This window comes from Plectropomus leopardus, chromosome 1, assembly GCF_026936395.1.
Source record: "Plectropomus leopardus strain MGB_pleo_1.0 chromosome 1, ASM2693639v1, whole genome shotgun sequence".
Lineage (NCBI taxonomy): Eukaryota > Metazoa > Chordata > Actinopteri > Perciformes > Serranidae > Plectropomus > Plectropomus leopardus.
The window spans coordinates 40,921,542-40,948,183 of NC_142176.1; the positions used below are offsets into that span (position 1 = coordinate 40,921,542).

At 39.8% G+C, this 26,642-nt stretch overlaps 1 protein-coding gene and 5 non-coding genes across 7 annotated transcripts in view; 1 reads left to right on the forward strand and 5 right to left on the reverse strand.

The window, feature by feature from the left end:
- LOC121941804 (nuclear receptor ROR-alpha A-like) overlaps window positions 1–26,642 on the forward strand; it is a 119,602-nt gene that overhangs the window by 53,060 nt on the left and 39,900 nt on the right. For both annotated transcript variants that reach the window (XM_088081190.1, XM_088081191.1), the window contains exon 2: window positions 24,408–24,440. In XM_088081190.1, the coding sequence (XP_087937316.1) occupies window positions 24,408–24,440 (33 nt within the window). The remainder of the gene's footprint in view (window positions 1–24,407; window positions 24,441–26,642) is intronic.
- On the reverse strand, window positions 3,418–3,490 carry trnav-uac (transfer RNA valine (anticodon UAC)). Its single transcript has one exon. It is a non-coding gene; the product is annotated as a tRNA-Val (tRNA).
- On the reverse strand, window positions 3,820–3,892 carry trnav-aac (transfer RNA valine (anticodon AAC)). Its single transcript has one exon. It is a non-coding gene; the product is annotated as a tRNA-Val (tRNA).
- Window positions 4,638–4,710, reverse strand: trnav-uac (transfer RNA valine (anticodon UAC)). The gene has a single exon. It is a non-coding gene; the product is annotated as a tRNA-Val (tRNA).
- trnav-aac (transfer RNA valine (anticodon AAC)) lies at window positions 5,268–5,340 on the reverse strand. The gene has a single exon. It is a non-coding gene; the product is annotated as a tRNA-Val (tRNA).
- Window positions 5,827–5,899, reverse strand: trnav-uac (transfer RNA valine (anticodon UAC)). Its single transcript has one exon. It is a non-coding gene; the product is annotated as a tRNA-Val (tRNA).

Consider the following 26,642-nt stretch of genomic DNA (forward strand, 5'->3'; position numbering starts at 1 on the left):
AATAAAGTATTAATAATAAGAAATCAAAGCGGGACCCATGGTGCTTTTATTTTGCAGGACCTGGCTCATCTCAGGTTGGAACTGTTGATGTTTTTGCTGTTTTTCTTGAAGCTTCTGGTCAAAAGTTGGAGGTTAGCAGACAGTTAAACAGACATCGTGGCACCTTTAACTGTGAGGATTTATTCACTGTAAGCAGGCAACAAACAAACAGCTCTTTTCTTCATATATTACTAATATTTGCAAGTCGCATTGGTGCTTGGTGGTTGCAAAATGTGACTAAATAGTCATGATCGGAGCTCTGCAAATACAAACACACACCTCACCTGCTCACACTACCACCACAACCACTCATTAAGTTACGTTAGACTGTTACTGCGGCGCTGTTAAAGCTGATGATTGAATCTCTGTAAGCTGGAAACAAACTAACAGCTCTCCACTTCAGATATTAATAATATTTGCAAATCACAGTTGTGCTCCATATGGTAGTAAAATGTGGCAATGTAGTCACAGACTCTGCAAAAGCCCTGCTTTGTGCGTGTGTGTGTGAGAGAGGTAGAGAACCGTAAGAGAAAGCATGAGAACCAAAACACCGGTGGCATATAAAAACTATGTGATTGTTTATACTTAATGTTTGCATTATAGTCATTTTACAAATCCCATGTGGAACAAGCTGCGATACCTCAAGTATATTCGATACATCACCCACCCCTACTCATAAATCATTGATTACATAAGTATCTCCTCAGGTTGGATAATACTGCCTTAAAATAACACGACAATATTCCAGTGTAGTTTTGTAGTAATAATATTCATGACAATATGATAAAAATCCTTATTATTCTTTATTGTTCCCTATTATCAAGTGTTATTATTCATATAACTGTAGAACTTTATCTTAACATATTTTATTATTTTGATATATTTTAATATTTTAAGACGACACTGCATGTAAGTGGAAATGACCTAAACTGATGCTAGAGGGTTACCTCAAGCATCATAGTTTTGTTTTGTTTTTCAGTTTTTTGTTTTGATTTGGTTTTTTTTAATTATCGCTGACCAAGCTGCAGTATTTGATAAGTTGGGAGTGAGAACATGTTGCTCACATATGAAAAATAACGTAAGTACATCAACATGTCACAATATTGTTGACATTATTGAAGTATTGACACTATTGCAAATCCTTGTACATAACAATAAAGAGATTATTTTGTATGGTGTCCTGAACGCTCGATTTTGGTGTCATGAGACTAAAAACCTTGTCTAGTTCAAGACCTCTGAATCAGTGATTGAGACAGGTCTGGTATTTGGTCACCTACCAGAAATCATACCCCTCATACACCTTTCTATTATCGCTCAGATAAAACACTCCAACGTGGCCTTGGATTGGAAATAATGAGGGCTAGTGCGTTGGCTGCAATAGAAATTAACCTGCTAATGTTCTGAACATCCCTCAGCATGTTTTGGATTGTTATTGCCAGAGGAGAAGTCACAGAACATCACTCAGTGGAAACATCTCACAGTTGTATTTTATCAACATTTTGAAATTATTGCTTGAGGTTTTGTTTTGGTTTTTTTTCAAAGATTATTTTTTTGTGAATTTTTGCCTTTATTAGATAGGACAGAGTGATAGTGTGAAAGGGGGAGAGAGAGGGGATGACATGCAGCAAAGGGCTGTGAGCTGGAATTGAACCCTTGGTCACTGCAGCAAGGACACTGCTTTCATAAATGGGATGCCTGCTTTATCCATTAAGCCACCGGACACCACTATTATTGCTTAAGTTTTGCGCAAATCTGTCATGGAAACCCGCCTATTGAAGGTGAAAGTGTTGTTTAGTGTGTTTGATCAGAAGGTCAGTGAGAAACAGAACAAGCTCAACAACCAGCATGTGACACTCTCTCCATGTGATGCTATGTGATGTCAGATACTATGTTGACATGAAAGATAAGACTTGAGGGACAGCGAGGCCTGTCTGATGAGGACGTGACCTTGTGCAGGCAGGTGATGTGCACATTCAGCTGATTGAATACATGATATCACACGGGGAAGATAAATCAGACCTGCTCCACACTGTTCAAAACCATGCACACTTTGAATTGGCAGCAAAATAACCAGCTGAAAAACTACAACTCAGATTTTTATCCATGACTTTAAATTATCATGTTTCTTCTTACAGCAAGTGAAATTATTCTGAGTTGTTCACTTTACACAAGCTTGTGATGAGCCGGCAAATATATGACTCCTACCTGCTCTCAGAATGAAATCCAGATGTGGTTAAGGTGCTTTTAGCCACTCTGTGTCTGTTCTCTGGAACAAAGCAACTGATCCACATTTAAGCTATATAATTGTCTTTATACACATAAAATTGCCTTGCCACAAGTGATTTAACAAATACCATGATGCACATATGGTGTGAAAAAAGACAAAAAAAGACTCACACAGATATATTCACACTATATGTTAAGTATATTCAGTTCTTCAGCATCTTGTCTTTCTGTAGAATAGAACAGCAGTTAGTGCAGAGATACACACACACACAAACACACACTGCACTGTCACAGAGCTATGTTTACCCCCGAGGCTTCTACACACACACACACACACACGCACGCACGCACGCACACACACACACACACACACACACACACACACGCACACACACACTGATCTTGTCACTACTGTATGAAAACCCTGTATCTCCAGCATGTCACTTATCAGGACGAATATACAGCAGCTTTGTTTTGGTATCAGCCACAACACTCTTGACTTCCTGCCGTGCAGCAGTGTGTGTGTAGGTATATAGCTTACACCATGTTGTTAAAGCCAATCATGTCACAGTTGATCATGAAATCTGGGGTGCTGACTTAGCACATCAGACTTTTGCTACCTGGCTTTCGCATTGAGGGCCTTCTCCTAGGCAACAGAAGTACTCTGTAAATTCCAACCTAGCATGGAGAGACATGCTGTCTGAGGGACAAACTGGAGGAACTAAGTTCCAGCCTGGGTGCTGGGTTTTCTATTTATGCCATGTGACAATATGAAAGTGGTGTGGTAATAAAGTACTGGTTCCACAGGGGATTGAACCCACAACCTTCTGTGTATAAAGCAGATGTGATGAACACCATGCATGTTAGCTCTTTGAAGTAGGTTATGTTTGGCTGAAGCTACAGTATGGTTTTCCTTTGCTCATTGGACAATCTTGAATGTTATGTGGTCTTCTGACCAAAGTCATGTGGTGATATAACAGAGTTATGGCTCTATTGGTGATTGAACCCAGCACCTTTTGTGTGCACAACAGACATGATGACCTCTTAGTGGGTGTCTCCTGTAGCTTTGTGAAGTAAGGCTATTGGGTCAGGTTATGAATGTGTTTTTGTCTAGACATCTGACCTCAGTCATGTGGTAATATGACAGACAGGTGGTTCCACTGGGGATTGAACCCAGGACTTTCTGTGTGTAAAGCAAATGTGATCCCGACTACACTATGGAACCTCTGTGTCAGTTCTAATGTTATTCATACATAAAAGTAGTTCTCAATATAGTTTGGTGGTTTACAAGTGCGGAAACACACACATATCTCAGTATTTCAGTGTAGTAGGTAATTGTGAAAAGTAACATTTTTTAATGTGTGTAGACAGAGTTCTGGTTTCATTGAGATCGAACCAAAGATCTTGTGATGTCCACTTTGTATTTAAGTGTCTTCCTTAGCTTTGTAATGTAAGCCAAATTTTTGGGTCAGATAATGAACATGTTTTTTCTTTGCTAAATGCACAGTCCTGAATGGATTGACTGGATGTCTAACCTCAGTCATTTGTGGGTAGTGATTCCACTGGGGATTGAACCCAGGACCTTCTGCGTGTTAAGCAGACATGATGATAACTACACTATGGAACCTGTGTTGTTTGAAAAGTTTTAAAATGTGGTTCTCAAAATGTTTTGTCAGTTATAAATGCTGCCTCCACTGAAATGCAAACACATATTTGAGTTTTTCATTGCAATAAGTCACTTTGGTTAGTGACATAATATTGTGGTTAACATAATCTACCAAAAGCACAATTTAGATTGTTTAAAGCATTACAGCTTGGTTGATACTTGGTTTGAGTTTTTCTTTGATTATCATGGAAACTTTTGATTGCTGACATCAGATTTTACAGTATCCGTGTGTCATAATATTTTCACGCATGTAATGATAGATCTGATCTTATTCATAAATCAGTGTAGTTCTGAACATAGTTTGGCAGCTTACAAGCGCTGAAACACATATTTGAGTGTGTGATATGACGATTTTAGATTGTGAAGAATTAGAATGTGTCTATGATCTGTATGAGATTGTTGTATCGTGCTACAGTGCACATTCTATCTGTTGTAGTTCTATGCTCATACACACAATGCATCCAAACTTTTTGGCTTGACCATCGAATGGGATTTGGTTATGATGACAGCTGCAGGCAGCGCAGTCTCCGCAGGTCACACTGGGACTTTCATCCCCGGGTCCAAGCGGAGCTGCAGAGGGAGGATATAGAGTAGTCAGGATATGAACATGATTTTCCTTTGCTCATTGCACATTATCATTAAAGACTGTGCAGTATTGACTCACCTGCTCATCTGACCTCAGTCATGTGGTAATATAACAGACAGGTGGTTCCACTGGGGCTTGAACCCAGGACCTTCTGCGTGTAAAGCAGACGTGATGACCACTACACTATGGAACCTCTGTGTGATTGATGATTCTACTGTTATTCATATGTAAAAGAAGTTCTGAATATAGTTTGGTGGTTTACAAGTGCTGAAACACACACATATCTCAGTATTTTAATACAGTAATTTTTGAGTCAGATAATGAACATGTTTTTTCTTTGCTAAATTCACAGTCTTGTATGCACTGACTGAACATTTGACCTCAGTCATGAGGTAATATGCAGTTTTGATCCTAGTTATGCATAAATGTGGTTCTGAATGTAGTTTGGCTGTGTGTTGCCTCAACAAAGCACACAGATATTTGAGTGTTTCAGTGTCGTTAAGTCACTATGGTTAGTCGTAGTTGATGTTCAATCAGAAGCATAAATTAGATTGATTAAAACATTTTGGTTACAGATAGACTGGTGCTTTGATTTCCTTGGATTATCATAGCAACAGTTTTATATTGATATCTCAATTTATTTAGTCCATGTGACAATATGACAGAGCTGTGGTTTCCTTTACACTCTACACAAGTAATGTATGTGTTGACTCACCATCTGACCTGAGTCACATGGTAATATCATAGTCCTGGTTCTACTGGGGATTGAACCCAGGACTTTCTGCATGTTAAGCAGATGTGATGACTACCACACCACAGAACCTCTGTGTGTTCAATATCTCTAATCTTGATACATAAATGTGATTGTGAACATAGTTTGGCAGTTGAATGCTGCCTCCACTAACATATACACACAAATATTTGAGTGTTTCACTGTGGTCAGTGACATCATACTGTTGTTGATTTTAACATACTAAAAGCATGAATTAGATTGATTAAAACATTTCAGTTCTGGATAAGTTGAGACTGGTCAGAGCTTTCCTCTTATTATCACAGAAGGATTTGTGTCTTGACAATTTGTTTTCGGGCAAGTGACAATATGACTGAACTTTCGTTACAGCGGGCATCAAACCCACGACCCTCCACACATAAAGCAGCAACATGTTGAATGTTATGTGAGTTTCTCTATTTGCTCTCTAAAGTAAGGTTGGGTTTGGGTGAAGTAATGAACATGGTTTTCCTCTGCTTATTGCACATTCTTGGATGTATTGACTCGCCATCTGACCTCAGTGGTGTGGTAATTAAGTATTGGTTCCACTGGGGATTGAACCCAGGACCTTCTGTGTGTAATGCAGATGTGATAACAACTACACTATGGAACCTCTGTGTTGCTATGAAAATGAACATTTCTTTTCTCGGCTGACATGTATTTAAAGTTAGTACTAATCTGTTATGATTAACAGTATAATTTAAGACTGGATTAAAACTGGCAATCTTACTTTTACCAGACATACTTCTCAACCACTCATATGAGCCTTAAATGCTGCACTTATGTTTGTATATATGTACAGCAACCTACTGCTGCACTATACACTGTGTTTGCCAAGTGTAGAACTCTCTGCTCATGTGTGAACAAGCAGCTTTGAAAAGGCTCATCCATCGGGTCCATATGGGGGCCCCGAGGGCGGGAAGGCAATGGTGTGTGTGCGTGCATGTGTGTGTGTGTGTGGTGTGTGTGTGTGTGTGTGTGTGTGTGTGTGTGTGTGTGTGTGTGTGTGTGTGTGTGTGTGTGTGTGTGTGTGTGGTTGGTTGGTTAGGGCAAGGGGCACAGAAGGCTGAGCAGCATGTTTCTCACTCAGTATGGAGTCCAACTGGAGCACCAAGACGCTTAAACTAACTATTTAATATATTTAATAAGCACGGGAGGGGGTGGTGTGATGTGTGTGTGTGTGTGTGTGGGTGTGGGTGTGGGTGTGGGTGTGTGCGCATGTGTTGCCAAAGGGCCAGTAAGTTGTTTTCATATTCATGTATAGTATAAATCTGGTGATATTTTGCATTTTTATATTTATTTTCTGTACCACAGAGCTCCACTGTTGTACAGAAACTATGAAAAAGACATTAGTGAGCCACTTATGCGCTGGGTGTCATATTCCTTTCTTACTGTGTACACACACTGTAGTTTTTTGTTGTTGTTTTTTTTGTACCCAATCTCACACACACTGTCCTGCTTCCCCAAATACTCACTTGAGCACCAAACATGGATTCATGCACCGCTGAAAACAGTCCCCAACAAATGCACCATTTATTCCTGTTTTAGTTACCTTTGCAAAATAACCTACAGTTGGATATTTTTTCAGAGGGTAATAAAGTTTATAACTTGGAAGCAGCAGTGTTATATCCAAACAGTGTTTAACACATATGTGAATATAGACTGTGTAAGCAGGACAGGTGAGAAAAGTGGAATGAGTTTAGATCAACAGATAAAAGCAGAGTGGGGACTATTAGTGACCACAGACACCTTCACAGAGCAGCGAGTGACGACTGCTTGGTTACGTGGTGGTACTTTCCCTACTGACATACCTGAAGAGCACAGTGTGTGGAGCTGCTTCAGTTGCAGCAGCAGCGTTTCAGTTGTGTTTGGCTGCTGATGATAAGATGCTGCTCTTTCATGTTTCGCTGTCTGAGGTGCCAGAGAACGTTACTGCGGTTAGACAGGAAACAACTACCAGGAGCCCTGTGCACGCACGCATGTGTGTGTGTGTGTGTGTGTGTGAGTGTGTGTGTATGATTGTGATTGTGTGAGTGTACGTGTGTTATAGGGGTATGTGTTAGGGCATATGCCCTGTACTGCTGTCAAAGGAAAACCTTGTATCTTCCAAAGAGCTCATGAACTCCAGTTGCAGTGTGATTAGAGGAATTATAATTAAGGCTGTCAAATGAGATTTATATAATTTTTTTATCACTATTAATTGCAGACTTTTTATAGTTAATCGTGATTAATTGCAGTTATTTTGCATCACAAAACAGTTATGTTGTCCATATTGAAAAGGTGAATCAATTCTCACCTGATTGTGATGACTGATAAATGCAAAGTTACACACAAAAAAATCACTCTCTATAGTTAGTATTTTATTTATTTTATCTTATTTAACCTTTATTTAACCAGGTTGGTCCCATTGAGATAAAGAATGTCTTTTCCAAGGGAGACCTGACTGAGACAGTCAGCAGTGAGAACACAAAGCTGCAGACAGCGACACAAAGGAAGAAAAACTACAACTCACATGCAATAAAATTATTAAAAGAGAACTATCTATGAGGCAAAAGAGAGCTTTCTGGGAGTCAGTTATATAACCAGACAAGCTAAAAACACTGAGGTCCTACAGGATCTGCTTCTAATCCATTGGAAGCTCATTTTAGATTTATAAACATTTAACGACACCCGCTCCTTGAGCTTCAAGTCATTCTGCAACCAGTTCCAGGCTGAGGGTGCAGAATACGCGAAAGCCTTTTTCCCAATTTCTTTTCGAGCACTATTTGGAAAAGGAATGTGTCTTGAAATGAGCTAAATATGTTTATTTCTGCTGTAAAGTTTGTCTTTTTAATATTGGGGTCTTTGGGGATTGAATCTTTTTCGGGGCCATCCTTCACTGCAATTTTTGGCAGTTCAACTTTGAGTTTCATTTGAGAGAAAGAACTGGTTAGAGGGTTATCTCAGCAAATAGTATATAAGAGAAAGTCTCCAAAACTGGATGTGTGGAGTCTAAGAGACATGGCTAATTATCAGTCAGACACTGATCCTTTTTTTTGGGGGGGGGGGATTTGAGTCCCCTCACTCTATGAAAAATACATATTAATTCATTGTAATGCCCAGTTTGATTTTTTTTTTTTTTTAAACGTGAGTAGAAAAGGCCAGACATGTCCCACAGATGTTGACAAATAAGTAAAAGTTGATTAGAAAATGACCTTAATATGTGTTTTGAGGGAGGAGGGAGGGTTTTTTAGAAAATTATCAAAAACTTTAAATCTTTAGGGCATTATTTTCTTTGCTTACTTTTAGCAAATTTTCTTGTTCCTTTTTACTAATTTCGTATTGAGCCATGTCTTGTTAAGATTCTCATTGCCCCTTTTCCATGTTTTGGCGAAAAATCAAACTGATTTTCTTAGGTTTCAAGAGGTTAACGAGAGGAAGTAAGTGGACATGATTACAGAGGACTGCTGTGTTTTACAGGGTAGTAGCTTATTGGTGATAATGTTTGATGTTATACTTATTTAATTTTTAGTTCACACTCAAAGCAAAACCTTGTTGAAACTTGATTCCAGCATAGATGCACTTTGTGTCATATCTACTGTTTTCCTGCTCTGTGACGGCAGCTAAAATAGAGATAAGTTATGAAGAAGTGTATAAAAATGTACTGGATATGGATGATTCATGCATCCTCTAATGTTAGATTTTTGTTCATTTCTCTAGTGGTTTCTTTAAACCATCTTTCCTGAGTTGCATCTCAGAAGAAGCTTCTGTTATCCTCAGCAGCAGCAGGCACAGCAGCAGCAGTGTGACTCACTTCCTCTTGTCATTTAAAAACAAGTCACCAAAAGTTCAGTCACATCTCTCCGTCTAATCCTTAAATCTCATTTTATCTCCACCATCTTAAATCCTCAGTTCATTTGATGCTGTGAGCGACTGAAGGCAGCAAGAGGAAGGGTGGCTTCTTCTCCTTTTTGTTTGGAGCTCCCTGATGAGCAGCGATGAAATGACTTTGGCGGCTGCTGCTAATGCGCTATAATTGGTACGAGGAGCAACTCGCTCTGAACAATTATAAGATGCACGAGCTGTAATCTCTGCTGAGACTCCGAGGGAGACGGACTCTCCATCTTTGGTGTCAGCCGGTTGAGTTGGATGTCTTTCAGAGCTTTAAAACAGTTTTCAGCCACAGTGAAGTGGCAGAGAATGTAGTTTTTGACAGTGCAGGTTGTACCTGCTGTAGCCTGGAGGACTAAACTTCAGTGTCTGCTGCCTGACACTTTGTCTTTCTAACAACCAAAACACCTGACACAGTTTACAGGCTGCTGTCTGCTGGTCCTGAGATGTCTTGAATTCACTTGGCAATGATCACCTTAAAAGCTCCCTGCGGAGTTTTTGTAAACAGTTACATTCACACTCAGTGTTTCTCACAAAAAAACATGGTGAATACGTTTCCTTCCTCATGAAACACTTTTTGAACATTTTGGAACTCGCATTGTTTACATCATGTTTTCTGGCAAGCGCTCTTTCTTTCTTGACTTTGTCGGGGGTGTGCTGCATTTCTCTTCTTTTTTCAGTTTTTGATCGGCAGAACAGTGTGAGTCAGCAGCAGGTCTTTGTGTCCTTGTAAAGTGCCTTCAGAGCTCTTCACTTGTGTCACAGATTCAATTTAAATGACTTTTTCAGGGATGACTCTACAGAAAGTGACCCCAAATAACAAATTGGGAACAGAGGGGGTATAGAAGTTTTAGCAAATTAAATAAAAAATCAAAGCCTCTCTTTTCCGTGAGTATTCAAGCCCCTTCTCATTCCAAATTCATCAAGTTCTACCATTTTTGCAATAATTTCATTGTAAGATTCCCACACCAAAAGTCACCTTTTGCAACTGCACGACACAGCAGCCAGACAGAACCGGTATCAGTGCTGTGATACATGACTCATCCAGCATTTCAATCTGACGCCGTTTAACAACGTATCATGTAGATGCAACAGGTTCTGTCTGGTCGTGTTCTCAACTGAGGTCACCGATCAATGCATCATGCTGCCAAGGCAAGTGTTGTCCAGCCGTTTGGTGTCAGTTGAGAATGTGGCCGGATGAAACCTGTTGCGTCCACGATACACTGCTGGACGGCATCAGGTTGAAACACTAGATGGATCCAACAAACCTCGGACCCTCATGCGGAAGTCTAACCATTCATTGCGGCATGTGCATTTGTTCACGCCCCAGGCGTTGGTTGCTGAGTATTTTTTTGCTTAAACATAACCACATGCAGCATAATCCCTGCATGTGCTTTTGTCCATCCCTGCACAGCAGACACAGAAGGATACCTAGAGCGTAATATGCAGATGCAGAAGTCTACTGCAAAGCCGCAACATGTGACGACTTGGGTTGAGAACGTGTTGAGCAGTCAGACCGTTGCTATGACACTCTAAGGAACTCTCTGTAGATCTCCAGTTTGCAGATGCAGTCCATCCAGTCAAATCACAGCCATGTCATCAGAATAAATGTTGACACTGTTAAATTGAATATTTCATCTGGCAAAAAAAAAGAAAAAAAAAGCTTTTATATTACCCTTTTTCATTTACCTTATCCGATAATGCTTTACATCCGTCAGCGTGGCTGAGGGCGCATCTATGCAATGCACGCAACCAAAACAAACAAACATGGAGGAGCTGGAAAGCGATTCTGAACGTGGAGATTCAGCACAAGACACTGACACCGACCAGCCTCCTTAAAACCAGGAGGAGCTGGTACCCAAAAGAGGGGCTGCTTCTGTTGTTTGAACGTGTTTTTTGGGTACGAAGTCAGACACAGAAGTAGGGGTGGGTGAATATACGAATATGTATTGCAGCTTTTTCCAGGAGCAGCAAAAATATCAACAATTCTGGCCTGAGATCAGCTGGGTCCTTCAAAATAAAAGCACCATGGGTTCTGCTTTGATTTATTTAATTATTACAATATTTAATTTAACTTAACTAACAGTGCTTAGTAAAGTATATTAAAAACGGTCCATGACTTCTTGCAAAGCTGGGAAATGTGTAGTGTCTTAGGAAAAGTTGCAGCTTGGTTCCTAAGGCCTTAATGTGTGCATATAGCTGGCTCTCCACTGCATTTTGTCCCTGGAGACTAATGTTCAGCGCACTCAGATACTTTGTTATGTCAATCAAAAAAGCCAAATCTGCCAGCCATACAGTATCTGACAGTTCTTGCATCGGTTATCCCTTTTCAGCCATAAATTGTCCAATCAAGAGGGAAAAATCGCTGCAGTGCGGACCCCCGACTGAGCCACCTCACATTGTTGTGATATACTACATCTTAGTATTCAGCCTGGATGTCAAGCAGGAACTGCTTAAACTGGCGGTGGTATAGGGCTTTAGAGCGAATAGCACTGATTGCCTTTATCACAGGTTTCATAACATGATCAAATTTGAGATGTTGGGCCTTTAAGGCTTTGGAGGTCAAGCAGCTCCTCTGTTACGTTCATGTCATTGTCAACTCTTCTCAAAAAAATCGGTAGCTGTGCAGCGTCAGATGCATCTGTGCTTTCATGAAAAACAATCAAAAGTCACTCCCCTGTCCCCCAATTGTCTCTGAATATGTCCTTGATTCTCCGTGCCACAGTTTTATGAGCCAGGCAAACATTAGAAAATTCTTGCTTCTTCTCGGGGCAAACGTTCTCCACTATTTTCATGACATAGTCTTTGATAAATGTACCCTCTGTGAAAGGTTTGCCATGTTTGGCGAATAACATGGCCACTTTGTAGCTTGCTTTGGTGACCTTTTCATTTGACTCACAGGCCTGTTTGAAGACTCGCTGTTGAGAGGCCAAAGCAGCTTGCAGTTGCTTCACTTTTTCAGCATGCTGACTCCCTGTTAGCTTGTCGTATGTGTTAGCTTGTTTTGTTTGGTAGTGTCTCTTTACAATGAATTCCTTCAACAAGGCAACAGTCTCTTGTCAAATTAGGCGAACACAATTGCTTCGATTTTCAGTGAAAAAATATTGTAATTCCCATCTCTCCTGGAAGCAACAGCCCTCACTGTCAACTTTTCTCTTTTTATTAACAGGTGCCATGGCAGAAATGAGCAGAAGGGTTCACAGTGAGGTCACAGAGCCAGATAGAGTTAGAGTGGTACTGCCACCATGAGGTGAAAAGCGAAATTGCATTTCAAACCTTATATGATTATTATTTTTATTATTATTATTATTATTATTATTATTTATTCTGGTTGACAGTCCTAGCAGGCCATAAATAATACATTATAAAACCAAACCGTGATAATGGGCTTTATAAAATTGAATTGAATTGAATTGAATTGAATTGAATTGAAATGAATTGAATTGAATTGAATTGAATTGAATTGAATTGAATTGTATTGAACTGAACTGTACTGAACTGAATTAAATTGAACTGAATTAAAATGAACTGAATGTTTCCTGGAAAGATCAGTCCAATCTCTTCAGGTAGTCCTTTCAACTCTAACGTGTGAGTGTTGGTTCAGTTGATCTCTGTGGTTTGAGTGCAGCTCATTGAAGAGCGCCAGCTGGGAGCTCTGCATGTTCCTCACTTTTGAATAATGGCAGACAGCCGAGGCACTCTGTGGTTGGAGGGAGACCTCTGAAGTTATTTGAAGCAAACAGAATCAAAATAAATCAAAGAGCTTTTGAAATCTAAATGTAAAGAAAAAGAGAATAGGGGGAGCTGTATGAAATCACAAAGACATGTTAGAATAACACCAAAAAGCTTTTCATTATTCACTCCAAAAAGGTCTCGTTATCGAGGTGAAGAGCACATGAGCACTGTTTTTCTGCCGTTTGCAGGGATACTACGCCGATTTTCAACCACCTGTTTATCAGAATATTGTGGGTAGTGTGTGTCAATTAACACTGGTAAACTTCCCTCCATCTAACCATGGCCTGGATATCCCTGTTCCCAGCATGGCAACACTCTGCTGCAGTACAGAAGTGGATCAAGAGACAGATGATTGAATCTAAAAATGAATTATGTTACTTCACTGCCTATTACTTTCTTGGCTGTAATAGCGAGAGTTTGTGAACAGGAAGTGGGTTCCATATTGCATCCTGCACAGTGAAAACGGAACGTACGCAGTAATGATATCTGCAGTTCTTGCCTAAACACCCGTCCGACCAATATCGAGCAGCTCCATTGAATGGGAGTGCACTATTAGCTGTCATAGCTGTCAATCAGATCATTTCTTTTAAGCCAGCCACTATTGTTTCAAAAGGACAAGGAGGCATTACGTCACCCACCAGCAGAGGTATTTATTTGTCTATTGCGGTGCAGTGCATTCTGTTAGTTGTAGGTTTTTTACCTCTTGAGCAAAAACATCCTTTTCTGTTTTCTCTGGTCATGTAGCACCAATTTCAAAAGTATTTGTGTCTTTCAACTGCAGAGATGGCCTAGTTTTAAGTGAGGATGCTCTTTTATATTTTTAAAATACTTGTTTAAATCTTAGAGTGTGGTTTACTTGAGATTCAAATGACTTCAGATCAGTTATGTTTTTAGGAGGGGTTATTCAAAAGACAAAAAGCAATGTCTTACAAACTCCCAGCTGCGGTCAGAATACAAGTATTTGTTTCAAACACAACTTCATCATGTTCACAGCCAGCACGGCTACAGCAGAACCTGGTTGGTTCTTGCAAGTCACAGAGAAACATAACAAAAGCAGACAGGTGACTGAAAAATACATGAGCAGGGAGTGTTTGTGCGTGTGGAGAGAAGTAGTGTTTGGAAAAGAACCACAGACAAATAAAACATTATAGTGTTTGTAATAAATGTGTTCCTGCTGATGAGTTCACTACAGCAGAAGCAAGTTGGATTCGCTTGAGCTCAGCTGGAGCAGGTTGTTGGAGCTGTTCCTCCGTCCCAGAGAGCTCTTCCTTCAGTATCCTCGGGGCTCAGCTCATTGCGAGCAAATGTTTTTCCCCTCCATCCATCAGAGCCCTGCGGGATCCACTCACCATGTCGTCTGCTTCTTCTTGTTAATGCCTCCTCTCCGAGCCACAACGACGTCCAGCCCGCTCAAACCCTACAGGGAAGCGGCTTCTACCTCCCTCATGTGTCTCCTTATGTTGCTGCTTTCTGCTCAGCTCAGCCAATGAATTATGGAGGAGAGCGGGACGACAGAAAGGCCCCAGTTCTGAGTGCATACTCAATGTTTGATTAGTTTAGAATGGAGCTGGGACGCAGATCAAGAGAATCCTTCGAGGAAACACAACACAAGACTAAGAGTTTGCAGCACAGCAAACAGTAGCATGCTGTCTTTGGGCACAGCGTGGTTAAAGCACCCTTACATTCTTACAATGCTAACATGGTAATGATTAGCACATAACCATCTCAATCATCACTTGATAATATGATATGATAATAATGACTTCATTTATATAGCACCTTTAAACACAGAGTTGAAGTGCTTTGACAAAAAAAGCAAGGCAGAAATGGGATATGTAGAAGGCAATACAACAACAGAAAGACAAACAGTCCTGTTTAAACACAAATTAGACAAAACTAGTGTAGAGTTAGGGTGAAATTAAAACAAAATTAAAACAAGAAACCTGGTTAGAACCATCTTGCTGTGAGGCAACACTGCTCAGTACTGCACCAATGTGTGGCCCGGATGCATCGTCATCATTTATTTATTTATTTATTCATTTAAGTATTGTTTGTGGTAATCAGCCTTTCCTCCATTTCAGGTAAGAACTTTTTAATGTAACTGACCTGCAGAAAAACATCATGTGCTCTGGTTTGTGTTGAGTGTTGTCAGATTGTCACTCCTGTTAGTCGGAGGATTTCTGCACAAAGCTGAACTTTTAGGAGTCTTGAGCGTTGGTATGGCAGCATGGGTTTTTTGCTTCAGCTCACAGTGAATGACGTCCTGTCATCTCTTCATTTTTGAGTCTGTAGGTGTGACTGGGGTGTAAGATTTGTTGTAGCTAAAGACTTTGTTTTTCTCTACCGAAATCCATGTTTCAAGCTTCTTCTTCTTCTTCTTCTTCTTCTTCTTCTTCTTCTTCTTCTTCTTCTTCTTCTTCTTCTTCTTCTTCTCACTCAGTGCGTTTACTTGATGTTAGAAAAAGTCAAATTGTTGTGTTGGTCTGACTTAAACTGGACTTCTAAAATACATGTAAACTTGTTGGTACCACTGAAACTGGACTTAGTCAAATTTCTCTAAGTCGGGCTAACACACCCAGATAATGCGATTGGAAGTTGAGCTATTCTGTCATGTAAACACCTCAGTTGAACTTTAACTGGCCGAGGCGTTCCGTGCGTGCTCTTGGCTGCCGCACTGGTCTCCCTCAATAATTATGGATCGGGACTATTTGTTAGGTATGTGGGGAGAAGGGTCGCTGCAAAACAGGTAAAGCAATAAAAAAAAATCTAGGCAGTAAAAAATTAATTAATTTTGGCTTATGTGAGGGACATAGAACTTGAAAAGGTAGTATTTTCTATTTATTTTAAATGAAAAAGTCACACCCCAGCTGCCCCCCTGCTCTGATAAGTAAAGTACAGTCTCCCAACACTGATGTGGAAGCTACATGATGTCCTGCTGTGGACGGGGTGGCAGCAAAAAATACTTTTACCACCTAAAAAACAGCATCATTGTAAGTGTTCACTTTATTTGAATATTGTCTCCTCTTTACCTTCCACAACAGCTGATGGAGACAGTGGTAGAGCAGCAGCTCTGCTGTTCAGTGGACTAATATCGCTTTTGAATGTTTTTCTCTGTGGAGTTTGGTGTTTTTGATATAGCGGCTTCAAATCCCCGTCGGTAAGGGCTGTCTTACAGCAAGGTAAAGCAGTAAAAATATTCTGAATATAGCGTACACTTAAACTGATAGATGGCTTAAACTAATCAATGAAGATTAGCACTGTGACGCAGCAGTTTTACAAATAAACAGTTGTTATTGTGATTGGGTCTATTTCATAGACTGTATAGATAATTTAGGTTTATTGCAACTAGTTGAAAGCAGGCATATCTCCACCTGCTGTGGTGGAGTCGGACATACTTCCGTCGATTAATTGATTCTCCCCCGCTGCTTGTATACTGGGACGAGGACAGTAGTCCAATTAAATGGCCTAATGGAGCCATAACCGTAGCTCGACTAAACTGTGCATGTAAACTGACGGACAGACCAACACTTTCTCTCTTGGTTCACTCACAATAAACACAAGAAAAAGAAACTGTAGTTTGTATGAGCAGTCATAAGAGAAAATATTCTCACTTTAGCCCCTAAATAAAAAGTTACAATTGTAAACACATAATGATTGTATCTATATATGTAAAAATGATTCTCTTAGATGTAATGGAATTTCACTTCCGTGATCTCGACTTTCGTGCCAACCAAATGTTGATCCATTTAAGTCGTTTTCCCAACATGAAGCTGTCGGGAGGAAGATAACATTTTAACATACTGGCTGGTCCTTTGTTGTCATCTGTAAGCAGACTTAGTGCCCCACATAGTGAATCCCCGGCCGTCACTCGTCTCCTCTCCTCAGTGAAGCTGTGAATATTTCAGCAGTGAGCTGCAGGTTCTGGGTCAGTGTGTCAGTGTGTGATCTGCTGTGACAGACTGCACAGACACTGAAAGAGGGGCGGGGGGCAGAAAGTCTTACCACACTAAAGAGAAGGAAGAGGAGCAGTTCACTAAGTAAATCACTAACTGCTGATCACAGATCAGTGTAAATGATGACATTACAGACAGATACTGTAACACATCTGTAAGACTTAGTAACACTGATGAAGCTACTAATATGTTGCATGTGCAGTGGTAATGTGCACTGTTGTTTGTAAATGTACTGTTCGAAATCTCATTTGGAAACTCTTTTATCAATCCTGTATTGTATTAGCTTGGGCAGATGTGTCCGGTCCTGTTCCACTTTGGACAAATTTCCATCAACTTTGCAATCTGACAGGCCAATCACAACTCTGTCTAATGTGGTTGCGTGTATGAGAGCATAGTCAGGTTTCTGTGACAGATGTGCGCAGAACGTGAGCGATATTTCCCAAATGTTGATAAAACAAAATTGTGAGATGACTGCGTTTACACTGAGTGATGTTCTGCGACTTCTCCTCTTGTGATAACATTCCAAGAAGCATGGCGATGGATGTTCAAAACATTAGCAGGTTTATTTCTATTGCAGACACCACACTAGCCGTAATGCCCAATCCAAGGCCACATAGGTGATCGTCCAGGATTTCACACAGGAATCGTGGATTCAAAACTTCGGGATGATTAGCACAACTTCTGAAGAGTTATGTGATGCAATAACAGCTCTTGTAGCTCCTGCTGCATCATGAGGGAGCCAGTTCCTACTGACAAGCACATAGCCATAGCATCATGTGACCTAGAGAAGCCAAAATAGTGTTTCCATTGCAGTTTTGTGAAATATGGCTTTTCCGAATCACCTTAAATACCACCTCATTTAAGTGTAAAAAGATTAACAAGTCGATCCAAAAGTTTGGGCCTTTTCTGTTGTTTCAAATATAAAGTACGAGCAAAAACACAGACACAGAGACAGATACAGACACACTGATTAGATATTACAGCTCATCTCTGCACACTGTGGTCTCTGAACATTTGTCTGTCGCTCAGTAGTTAGTCAAATGTTAAGTTGTTGTAAGTGGTTCTAGGTGGATTCAGTTCTGTCCAGAGGTATTGTGGTCTGCCTGTTTAAAGTGGCTCTTGGAAATCAAAAATGATCTAAGAGGTTTAAGATTTCACATTTGCTATTGTTCCAAAGATGCGTGTAAAAACTGAAAGACCCAAAATATCTTCTCAGTTTTAACATTTCCCCTTTTTTTTTTTGTTCATTTGTTTGTTTGTTTTTAGCACAGGATAAAGCGTCTGTGACAGCAGAGGTGACTCTTTTCCTTCCTTGTGTTGATCCTCATCATTTTCCTGAGAGCCAAAGTATTCTGAGTTTGTGTATTTCTTGGAGCTGAAGCAGCTTCTCCTCCTCCTGCAGCCTGGAGTTGAAAAGGGCACAGCTAATGAATATTCTAATCTGGCCTAGATTCCATGATAAAGCCTAGTAGGTGCTTTATGACAATGCCTATTACCATGTCTTTGAAATATGAAGTGTGTGTGGAGGGGTGTGTGTGTGTGTATGTTTGTGCACAGGCAGGATTAATTTTTGGTTGCAGTCAAAGGTCGCTGCAGATAAACAACACCGCCCGCTGAACTTGGAAACACAGAGCGAGGGCTTTTCTGCTGATGAGGGCTTTTGCAGCCACATTAAATCAAGCCGTTTTCCAGGTCAGCGTTTGATGATCAATGAAATCAAGTGGATCGTTTATTTTTTTTTTTTTTTTGCTTCTTCTTCTTCTGGGCCACGAGTGGTTGCGTTCACCTTGCTCAGGTTTTCTCACCACAGCAGGCTCAGTGTTTGAGCTCAGAGTCATCTGACAGGAAGCAGATCAGATCAGGAGGAAGTAGAGGTTTAGGTGTGAGTTAGATTCACAATCTGATTTGCATCATTCTCAGCTGAATTTCATGTTTTGTGCTAAATAGCAAATATTGGCAGGCTAACATACTAAATTAAAACGGTTAGACTAAGTAATGTACTGCTGTGGATGGGGTCAGCAACAAAATGTAATTCAGCCACCTAAAAAAAGTCCCACATAAAAAACAATATTAGTTTAACACTTTCAAATTCCTTTAAAATGACATTTTTTTTAAATAATTTTTTTATTAGTTAAAAATAGGACTGCAACGACGAATAGATAAAATTGATTATAATCAATTATTAAATGTGTTGGCAACAAAAAAAACGATTTGTTGTTTGTGCGATTATTACATCATTCGCTGTGTTGCGGGACTGTTTACGTCCCATGCAGACCAGAGAAGCCGGTGTTTTAAAGAGGCATGGCGGAGGCAGAGAGGACGTTTCGTATGAAAACTTCAAAAGTTTGGGAGCACTTCACATTATGCAAAACAAGGAAGTGTGTTAGCTGCAAAATATGCAAAATCACATGGTGTGGCACGCAAGCACGATGGTTATGATGCTACATCTAAAATGAAAATGAGGAGGGGGAGAGCTTAATGGCAGGTTAAGTTAAGTTATGACAAAAGAATGACATATGTTCAGTTGTACAATAAGGAAATGTAACGGTATATTGTAAAAACTGTCAACATTTTTTGAATTGTTTCATATTTGATTTTGGTATTTATTTTTTATCATTTATAATTTAATATTATTTTGACAGCTCAGGGATGTTCAAGCAACCTCCTGTTTATGTACTTTTTGCACTGTTGTCATTGATAATCTGTTCTTGAACAAAGTGATGGGAGAAAAAAAATGCTTATTTTTATTGATATGATTATCAAAATAATCAGTAGTTGCAGCTCTAGTTAAAAAAATTGTGTTTATAACTAAGGTAAATAGGTGCGTAAAACTATAAAATAACCTTTAAATAATTTTTAAAAATTAGATGGACGAACTTAATTTTAAAACTTGTTTTAAAACTAATTTTAAAACTTGTTTATAATTATGATAATTATGTAGTTAATTACCATATTTATGAACACATCTTTCCAAGTTGATACTCATAAAATTAAAGTTGTATAAATATAAAACTTACATTTTATGAGTATATACATACAGACATATATACATACACATACACACATATATGTCTCACTGAATTTACACATATACACATACATGCATATTCATAAATTAAACATAATATGCATACATACATATATGTATGCACCTGCAAACATCCAAACACACGGTATACAGTTTATAAACAGTCATTAACATACATAACGTACATAACGTGGATACTAAGTCATAGACATACACACATGTCTTCAAAGTCTCTCCTGATTAATAAAACCTCTGTTAAATGAGTTTTTGTGCATCTTCTCAAAATGACAAATGCAAATTTGAGTGCAACACATTTGCCCCTTTGTTTGCAAAGTAATCAAGAAATTAATCTAATCTAATAGGTTATATTACTTTGATGAAGTAATTAAAACAGTTACGTATTACATTTTGACAGAGTTATCTGTAACCTTATGCATTTCAGAAGTTGCCTTCCCAACACTGACTTAGACTGATACAGATTTTTAAGTTGTGTCTGTGTCTGACCGCTGTACCCTAGCTTCTCCTAACTGGGACTATGCTGACTGACATTTACTTTATGTAACATACTTTCTATGAAAAATACTGAACTATCCCTTTGACATGGTGAACACTATATTGGCTTAGCATCAGCATATTAGAGCTGTCTTTGTTAGCATGCTGATGTTAGCATTAATGTGCTGTGTGGATTTGAACGTGACGTTACGTTGCACTGCAGATAAACTCATAAGAAATATTTCTTATTACAAGAGACTGGCTTATTTTCTCTTACTGCTCCATTTTTCTCTTCCAGAATGACCTGGAAACAAAAACATGCCAGCAGGCATGAATCACCCTCTGTGGCCCTCAGGGGACATTCATCATGCTCCCATGTGTGAACAGGTGACTCCAATCTAACAAGGTCACCTTTTCTCCTTTAGTTTATAATAAACTATTAAAAATGTTCCACTGTTTGTATTAAACTATTTCCTGGACAGTGTAAGGACAACCAGTTGTCAATCACAAATAATGTTTATTCTCCACTTTAACACCACTGTGTCCTTTTTGTCCCTCAGGAGTCAGCTGGAGGTAAACTGACAATTTCAAAGTGATTCTTCAGAGCGAAAGGAGTAGCAGGAGTTTGTCCTCCTGGTGTTGAGAAGAAGTGATTCTGTGCTCTTTCACTGTTTAGCTAGGATGAAATGTCAGAAATTAGAAAGATTTTTCATCATCAAAAGTATCAATTCCAACTGTAACACAAAGTGCCCTTTGTCTTTCCATTTCGTCGATCTCCGTGTCTCCGTCCTCATACCTGTTCATCAGCGTTTGTGTGTGAAGGAGAAACAGTGTCTGCATATTTGAGAAAGCATCAGTGTCCTTTGCTTGTTTATCTTTAAGATGCTCTTTTCTCGTATGAAAAATGCTGCTTAAGTCTCTTTTCCACTGCACAAAAAACCTCAAAAGACTACAGTAGTCAGCAGCTCGTTCTCATTACGAACTCATAAAATACCACCGCTTTGAAAGTGCTTTCGGCATAAGATTGTGACGCCAAAAGCCATTTTTCACATGCACATGAGACGCTGCTGGATGACGTCAGGAGAAAACGTTGCCAGACATAAATTTATACACCACCTGATGGCACTTGCTGCGTCCACACGGAACGCGGCAGGACGGCATCAAGTTTAAACACTGCCTCTTATGACATAATAGGGTGGTGGACAGCACTTGGATTTGTATTTTTTTTTTAAAAAAAGGTACAAAATCACTTTCATATTAACATGTATTTGCATTTCTGTTTTTTTTTTTGTTAACTTCCGAGTTATAGGGAATATAGTTGCAAAGTTATATTCTCTCCCTCTGTTTTTCAGCAGATCTTCTTTGTTTGTTTTTGGTCATAGAAGATCTGTTCTATTTGACAAGATCTGTGGAAATAGAGATTGCCAGAATCAATGGCGGGGATAGCGTCAACACCACATGAAAATGGGGTCAGAATGAGACTACTTTTCTGGTAATTCATCAGCTGTTCTCAGGACATTTCATGTATCAGACCAACACTTAATCAGGACCTTCACTCCTGAAAAATAAGAGGCGTCAGACTACAGCTGTAATAAGTCATACATATTTAAACAACGTTTTTTCCTCTGCTGCAGTGTCTGCCTTATTGACTGGTTTATTGAGCATCTTTGGCACAAATATTTTATTTGGATGAATTAAGCTCTATCTTATCACATTATCAAGTTGCAGTGTGAGTGTGCACTCAGTAGCTGTGTCATGTGATATCAGATCAGAGGTTTGTGTCAGAAGGAAGAGAGATACTCAGTAAAATGACTCAAAACAGGTTTGAAGCTAAAGAAACTTGATGGGAAAATATTTTAGAAATAGACATGCAGTTTGCCACTAACAATCAGTTATGGCCTTTCACCCTCTATCGAGCTCAGAGTCAGAAAAAATGTTGCTTATTATATCCATTTGAGAAATTACAGGCTATGTAGAAATGTAGATATAATAAATATCATTTGAGACTTTAAAAAGTTCTGTTGGCCTCAGGTGAGTGAAATCTCAGGTGACTGGAAGGACTGAACAAGGAGACGCAGCACTGCATGTCTGCCTCCACAGGCTCCTCGACAGTGATGGAACATCCTATCGTGTGTGTATGTGTGTGTGTGTGTGTGTGTGTGTGTGTGTGTGTGTGTGTGTGTGTGTGTGTGTGTGTGTGTGTGTGTGTGCGCGAGCGATGGCAGACAACCAGATGGCTGATGGGAGGGGACTTGACAAAAGAGGTGAACTGTACCAGAGGGGGAAATCTGAAAGGAAAACATATATTACATGATGTGCCAATCCAGAATTCCATAGTTAATTAAGAACACAAAAAAGTCATTCAGAAAATCTGTAAAACACAAATTCGCTTTACAATCTGCTGTTAAAAACTTATTTGCAGCTGAAACCCTCCACAAGTGATCAGACTAGATAGAATCACCATGAAGCTTTATCCTCCCGCTGCTCTGACCCTGATCACACTGAGGAGGCTTTTTACACTGAGAGGCATCTTGCTACATACATTATAATATATATTTACTTTGATTAGATCCTCTTTGTTTTTTTTTTTTATATTTGTTCTTAAGACATTATTGTGGAGTGATACATTTATTACATTGCTCTTAAAAAGACAATATATTCAGTCGTACATATGCAGTATTTATTTGCATCTGATGGCCTTTAGTAAAAAAAAAAAATTATATAAATGTTTAAAGTTTGTTGCTTTGTGACTTTTACCTGAAAAGTGGCCAGCCCGTTTTCATTCTCAAGTTGTCAAACACTGCTGCTTTGTCAGTGCGTAAGATACCGACGCAAAAGCCACCTTTCGCAGTAGTGCGCTATGTCGGAAGCTGTCGTGGCAGTATGTGTATGTTTTCAAATATGATGACCTGGTTGCCAGGGTAACAGCTTTGGCATCTTTCCTGCTCTCAATGACAGGCGCGCACACACACACACACACACACACACACACACACACACACACACACACACACACACACACACACACACACACACACACACACACACACTCTGTCCAGATGGGCCGAGCGAGTGGAGCGTCACCAGAGGAGCGAGTCACTGTGGCCCCGACAGATTTTGGCCCCAGGATTGTCTCCAGCCCCCCGCGGCCTTCTGGAGATCAGCCAGACGGCGAGCTGCGTCACTGTGCTGCTGCTACTTTGTGTCGAGGTTTACCCCAAAATATCACCCACACGTTACAACTAATGACACTTTGAGATGTAAAGGAAGACATTATGACTCACAGTGTGAAGCGTTTCATTGCTCTGTCGGCTGCCTTAAATAATAAAGCTGGTTCTTCTCAATATCTCACCAACTATTTGTTGTGATGCAGTCTAGACCTGCTGTTAGACTGTTACAAACCTCCGAATCGCTGCCTACAGCTTTGTTTTGTTTTTTTTGACATTTTACATGCACAAAATAGTCTGGCTTCAGAAAAAGACAATATCCCTACTAAGCTTTTTACATGGCCAATGAAAAAGATTCCACTAATGCATTTGTTTACACGCAGCCATGCATAATTTGATAAATGTCCATTAATATGTCATTTATAAAATCAAAATGTGGAGTAGATGAACAGCTGGAGCTGCTTGTCACTTTGCTTCTCTGCATCCAAATCAGATTTTTTTTTTCACAGTTTTCTACCAGCGGCAGACTTGTCAGACTCTCTTTTCTTTATTTACCTTCTTAAAAAGGTCATTGCGCATATCCTAAAACTTGTTGATATCCAAGTCTTTTATAAAGTTTAAAAGCAGATTGTTTCTCTTTTTGACCAGAAATATGTGATTTTCTTTTGAAGTGGAGTTAAGATCGGTGCATCTCATACCGACGTGAAAGGGTGCTTTTGTAAGTCAGTATGAGATGCTGAGGAACGTAACAAAGCGTTGGTATTTGATGACCTGGAAATGAGTCGAGAATGCACACTGTGGCATGCACTTCACATCAGACAACACTTTCCTCCTGAGCTGAAAATAATAATTGAATCCTTTTTTTCTGTGTTGCAGGTGTGTCAGCAGCTGTGAAGAAGACACACACGTGTAAGTTCAATGTTTTTTTTCACTCTTTTTTGTGGCTGTCTGTTGTGTGGAGCTGTGAGTGAGTACCAAGTCTGGTTAAACTGGTCTGGTTTGGTGGGAGTTTTGCTGTCATCATTGGTGCTTCTGGTTGATTTGAGACAGTGACTGTTGGACTGCTGGTGGATTTTGGGTTGAACAAGGCATCCAAGATGCTGGTTGTGAGCCCAGGAGTTGCATTCACTCCCCAGAATCCCTAGCTCTGGGACAGACCAACATGTTCTCATCCCAAGTCATCACATATTGCCGCGTTGCTGTTGACATTCCTGGAAGCCGCTACCATGATGTCAACACAAGTACATAGTGGGACTACACTGCCTGAGATTATGTTTAGGCAACAGAGGCATTTGGCAACTGACGCCAGGATGTCAGCAAACACACATGCTGGCACGTATAATTAAGATAAGGGGAAGGAGGCACATGGTGAGGTGTAGAAAAAAAAACATCACATTCAGACAGGAAGTGAACACCAGACTCCTGCGTGAAAGTCTAGGGTTTGTTGGACCCATCCATCAACCCTCTCGCCCGCTCAGTAGTGATCTTTGTGCTCCTTATATTACCTCTGCACCAGCAGCGTTTTACCCTGATGCCGTCCAGCGAAGAGTCAATGAGAATGGTTCTGTTCTGCCATGTTCTCAGCTGATGCTGTCAGTCACGCATCATGCAGACAAATAAGATGGCTTTTGGTGTTTGGGATTTTACACCGAAAGCACTGAAAAGGTGGCAGTATTTGACCACTTTGGAATGAAAATGGACTGGACAGGCCTCTATCTGTTGAGATGGTTGTCACAGATGGATGTTGTCACCCATAATTCCCAACATAGAGTTCCCATCTTTACCTTCAACTCTTCACTTGTGTGTGTGTGTGTCTACAGATAACTGTCACTCAGTAAAAACAATAGGCAGGTTTTTGTTATCCCTCAAATTGCGTATATAGAAATTACAAATACATAACAGCCTACTGGAAACACTTCAATTTCAAGAGCAAAAAAACAAAACAAAACGCTTATAGCAAAAAGTTTTTATGCTCACAAGAGATGGTATTTCACGTAATTCAAAAAAGCCCTATTTTCACAAAACTGCAATGGAAACACTTTTTGGGCATTTCTAGGTCACATGATGCTATGGCTGTGTGCTTCTCAGTAAGAACTGGCTCCCTCAGGATGCAGCAGGAGCTACAAGAGGTGTTATTGCATCACATAACTCTTCAAAAGTTGGGCAGATGATCCGGAAGTTTTGAATTCACAATTCCTCTGTAAAATCGTGGACTATCACCTCCCAGAAATCCCTCATACATGGCCTCTCCCACATATAGAGGGCTTTTCTATTACTGATTGCATAACCCACGTATGTCGCGTTGGATTAGAAATAATGACGGTTAGTGTGGTGTCTGCAAAAGAAATAAAGCTGCTAATGTTTTATTAGCAGTTTAAGATCCATAACCATGCTTCTTGGAATGTTATCACGAGAGGAGAACTCACATAACATCACTCAGTGGAAACACAGTCATCTTGTAATTTTATTTTATCAACATTTCTAAAATATCGCTTAAGTTTTGGGCAAATCTGTAACGGAAACCTGACTATTGTTTAAGAAATTAAGGTGTTGAGATGTGTTATCTGTTGAGATGGTTGTCTCAGATGGATGCCATCATTTTGGGGATATGCTCTGTGGATTATTCAGAGTAATTAAGACACATTTCATCTCTGTCATCTCTGTCGAGTTCTTCAGATATGACTTTTTTAAATACATAAAGCCCTTCAAACTATATTTAATTCACCTTGATAGTACTGGGGTGGATAAAGCAAAACTGTGCATGACCAGGTGCCACTGGAGGCTCAGTAATTTGAAATATTTCTTTCAGTAATTTGGGTGAACTGACTCTTTAGAGATGTGTGGAGGAAGGTGGTCTCAGCTGAACTGAAACGTATTCACTGGATGAGTTTTTAATGCAGCTCTTGCTCTCTGTGGTGCACTGAAAGTTGATGTTTTCCTCATTAGAAGCGGTTTTTACTGTTGAACATGAGAGAGTTGGGAGTGTGCAGAATAGATGAGGATGAATGTGTGACTGGGGACCGCTGCCAGAGCTGAGTCTCTCTCATTAGAGCTGATAAGGATGGATAATGAATGTGAGATCCTCCTGCCGTCATCTGTGCGTGGGATGAT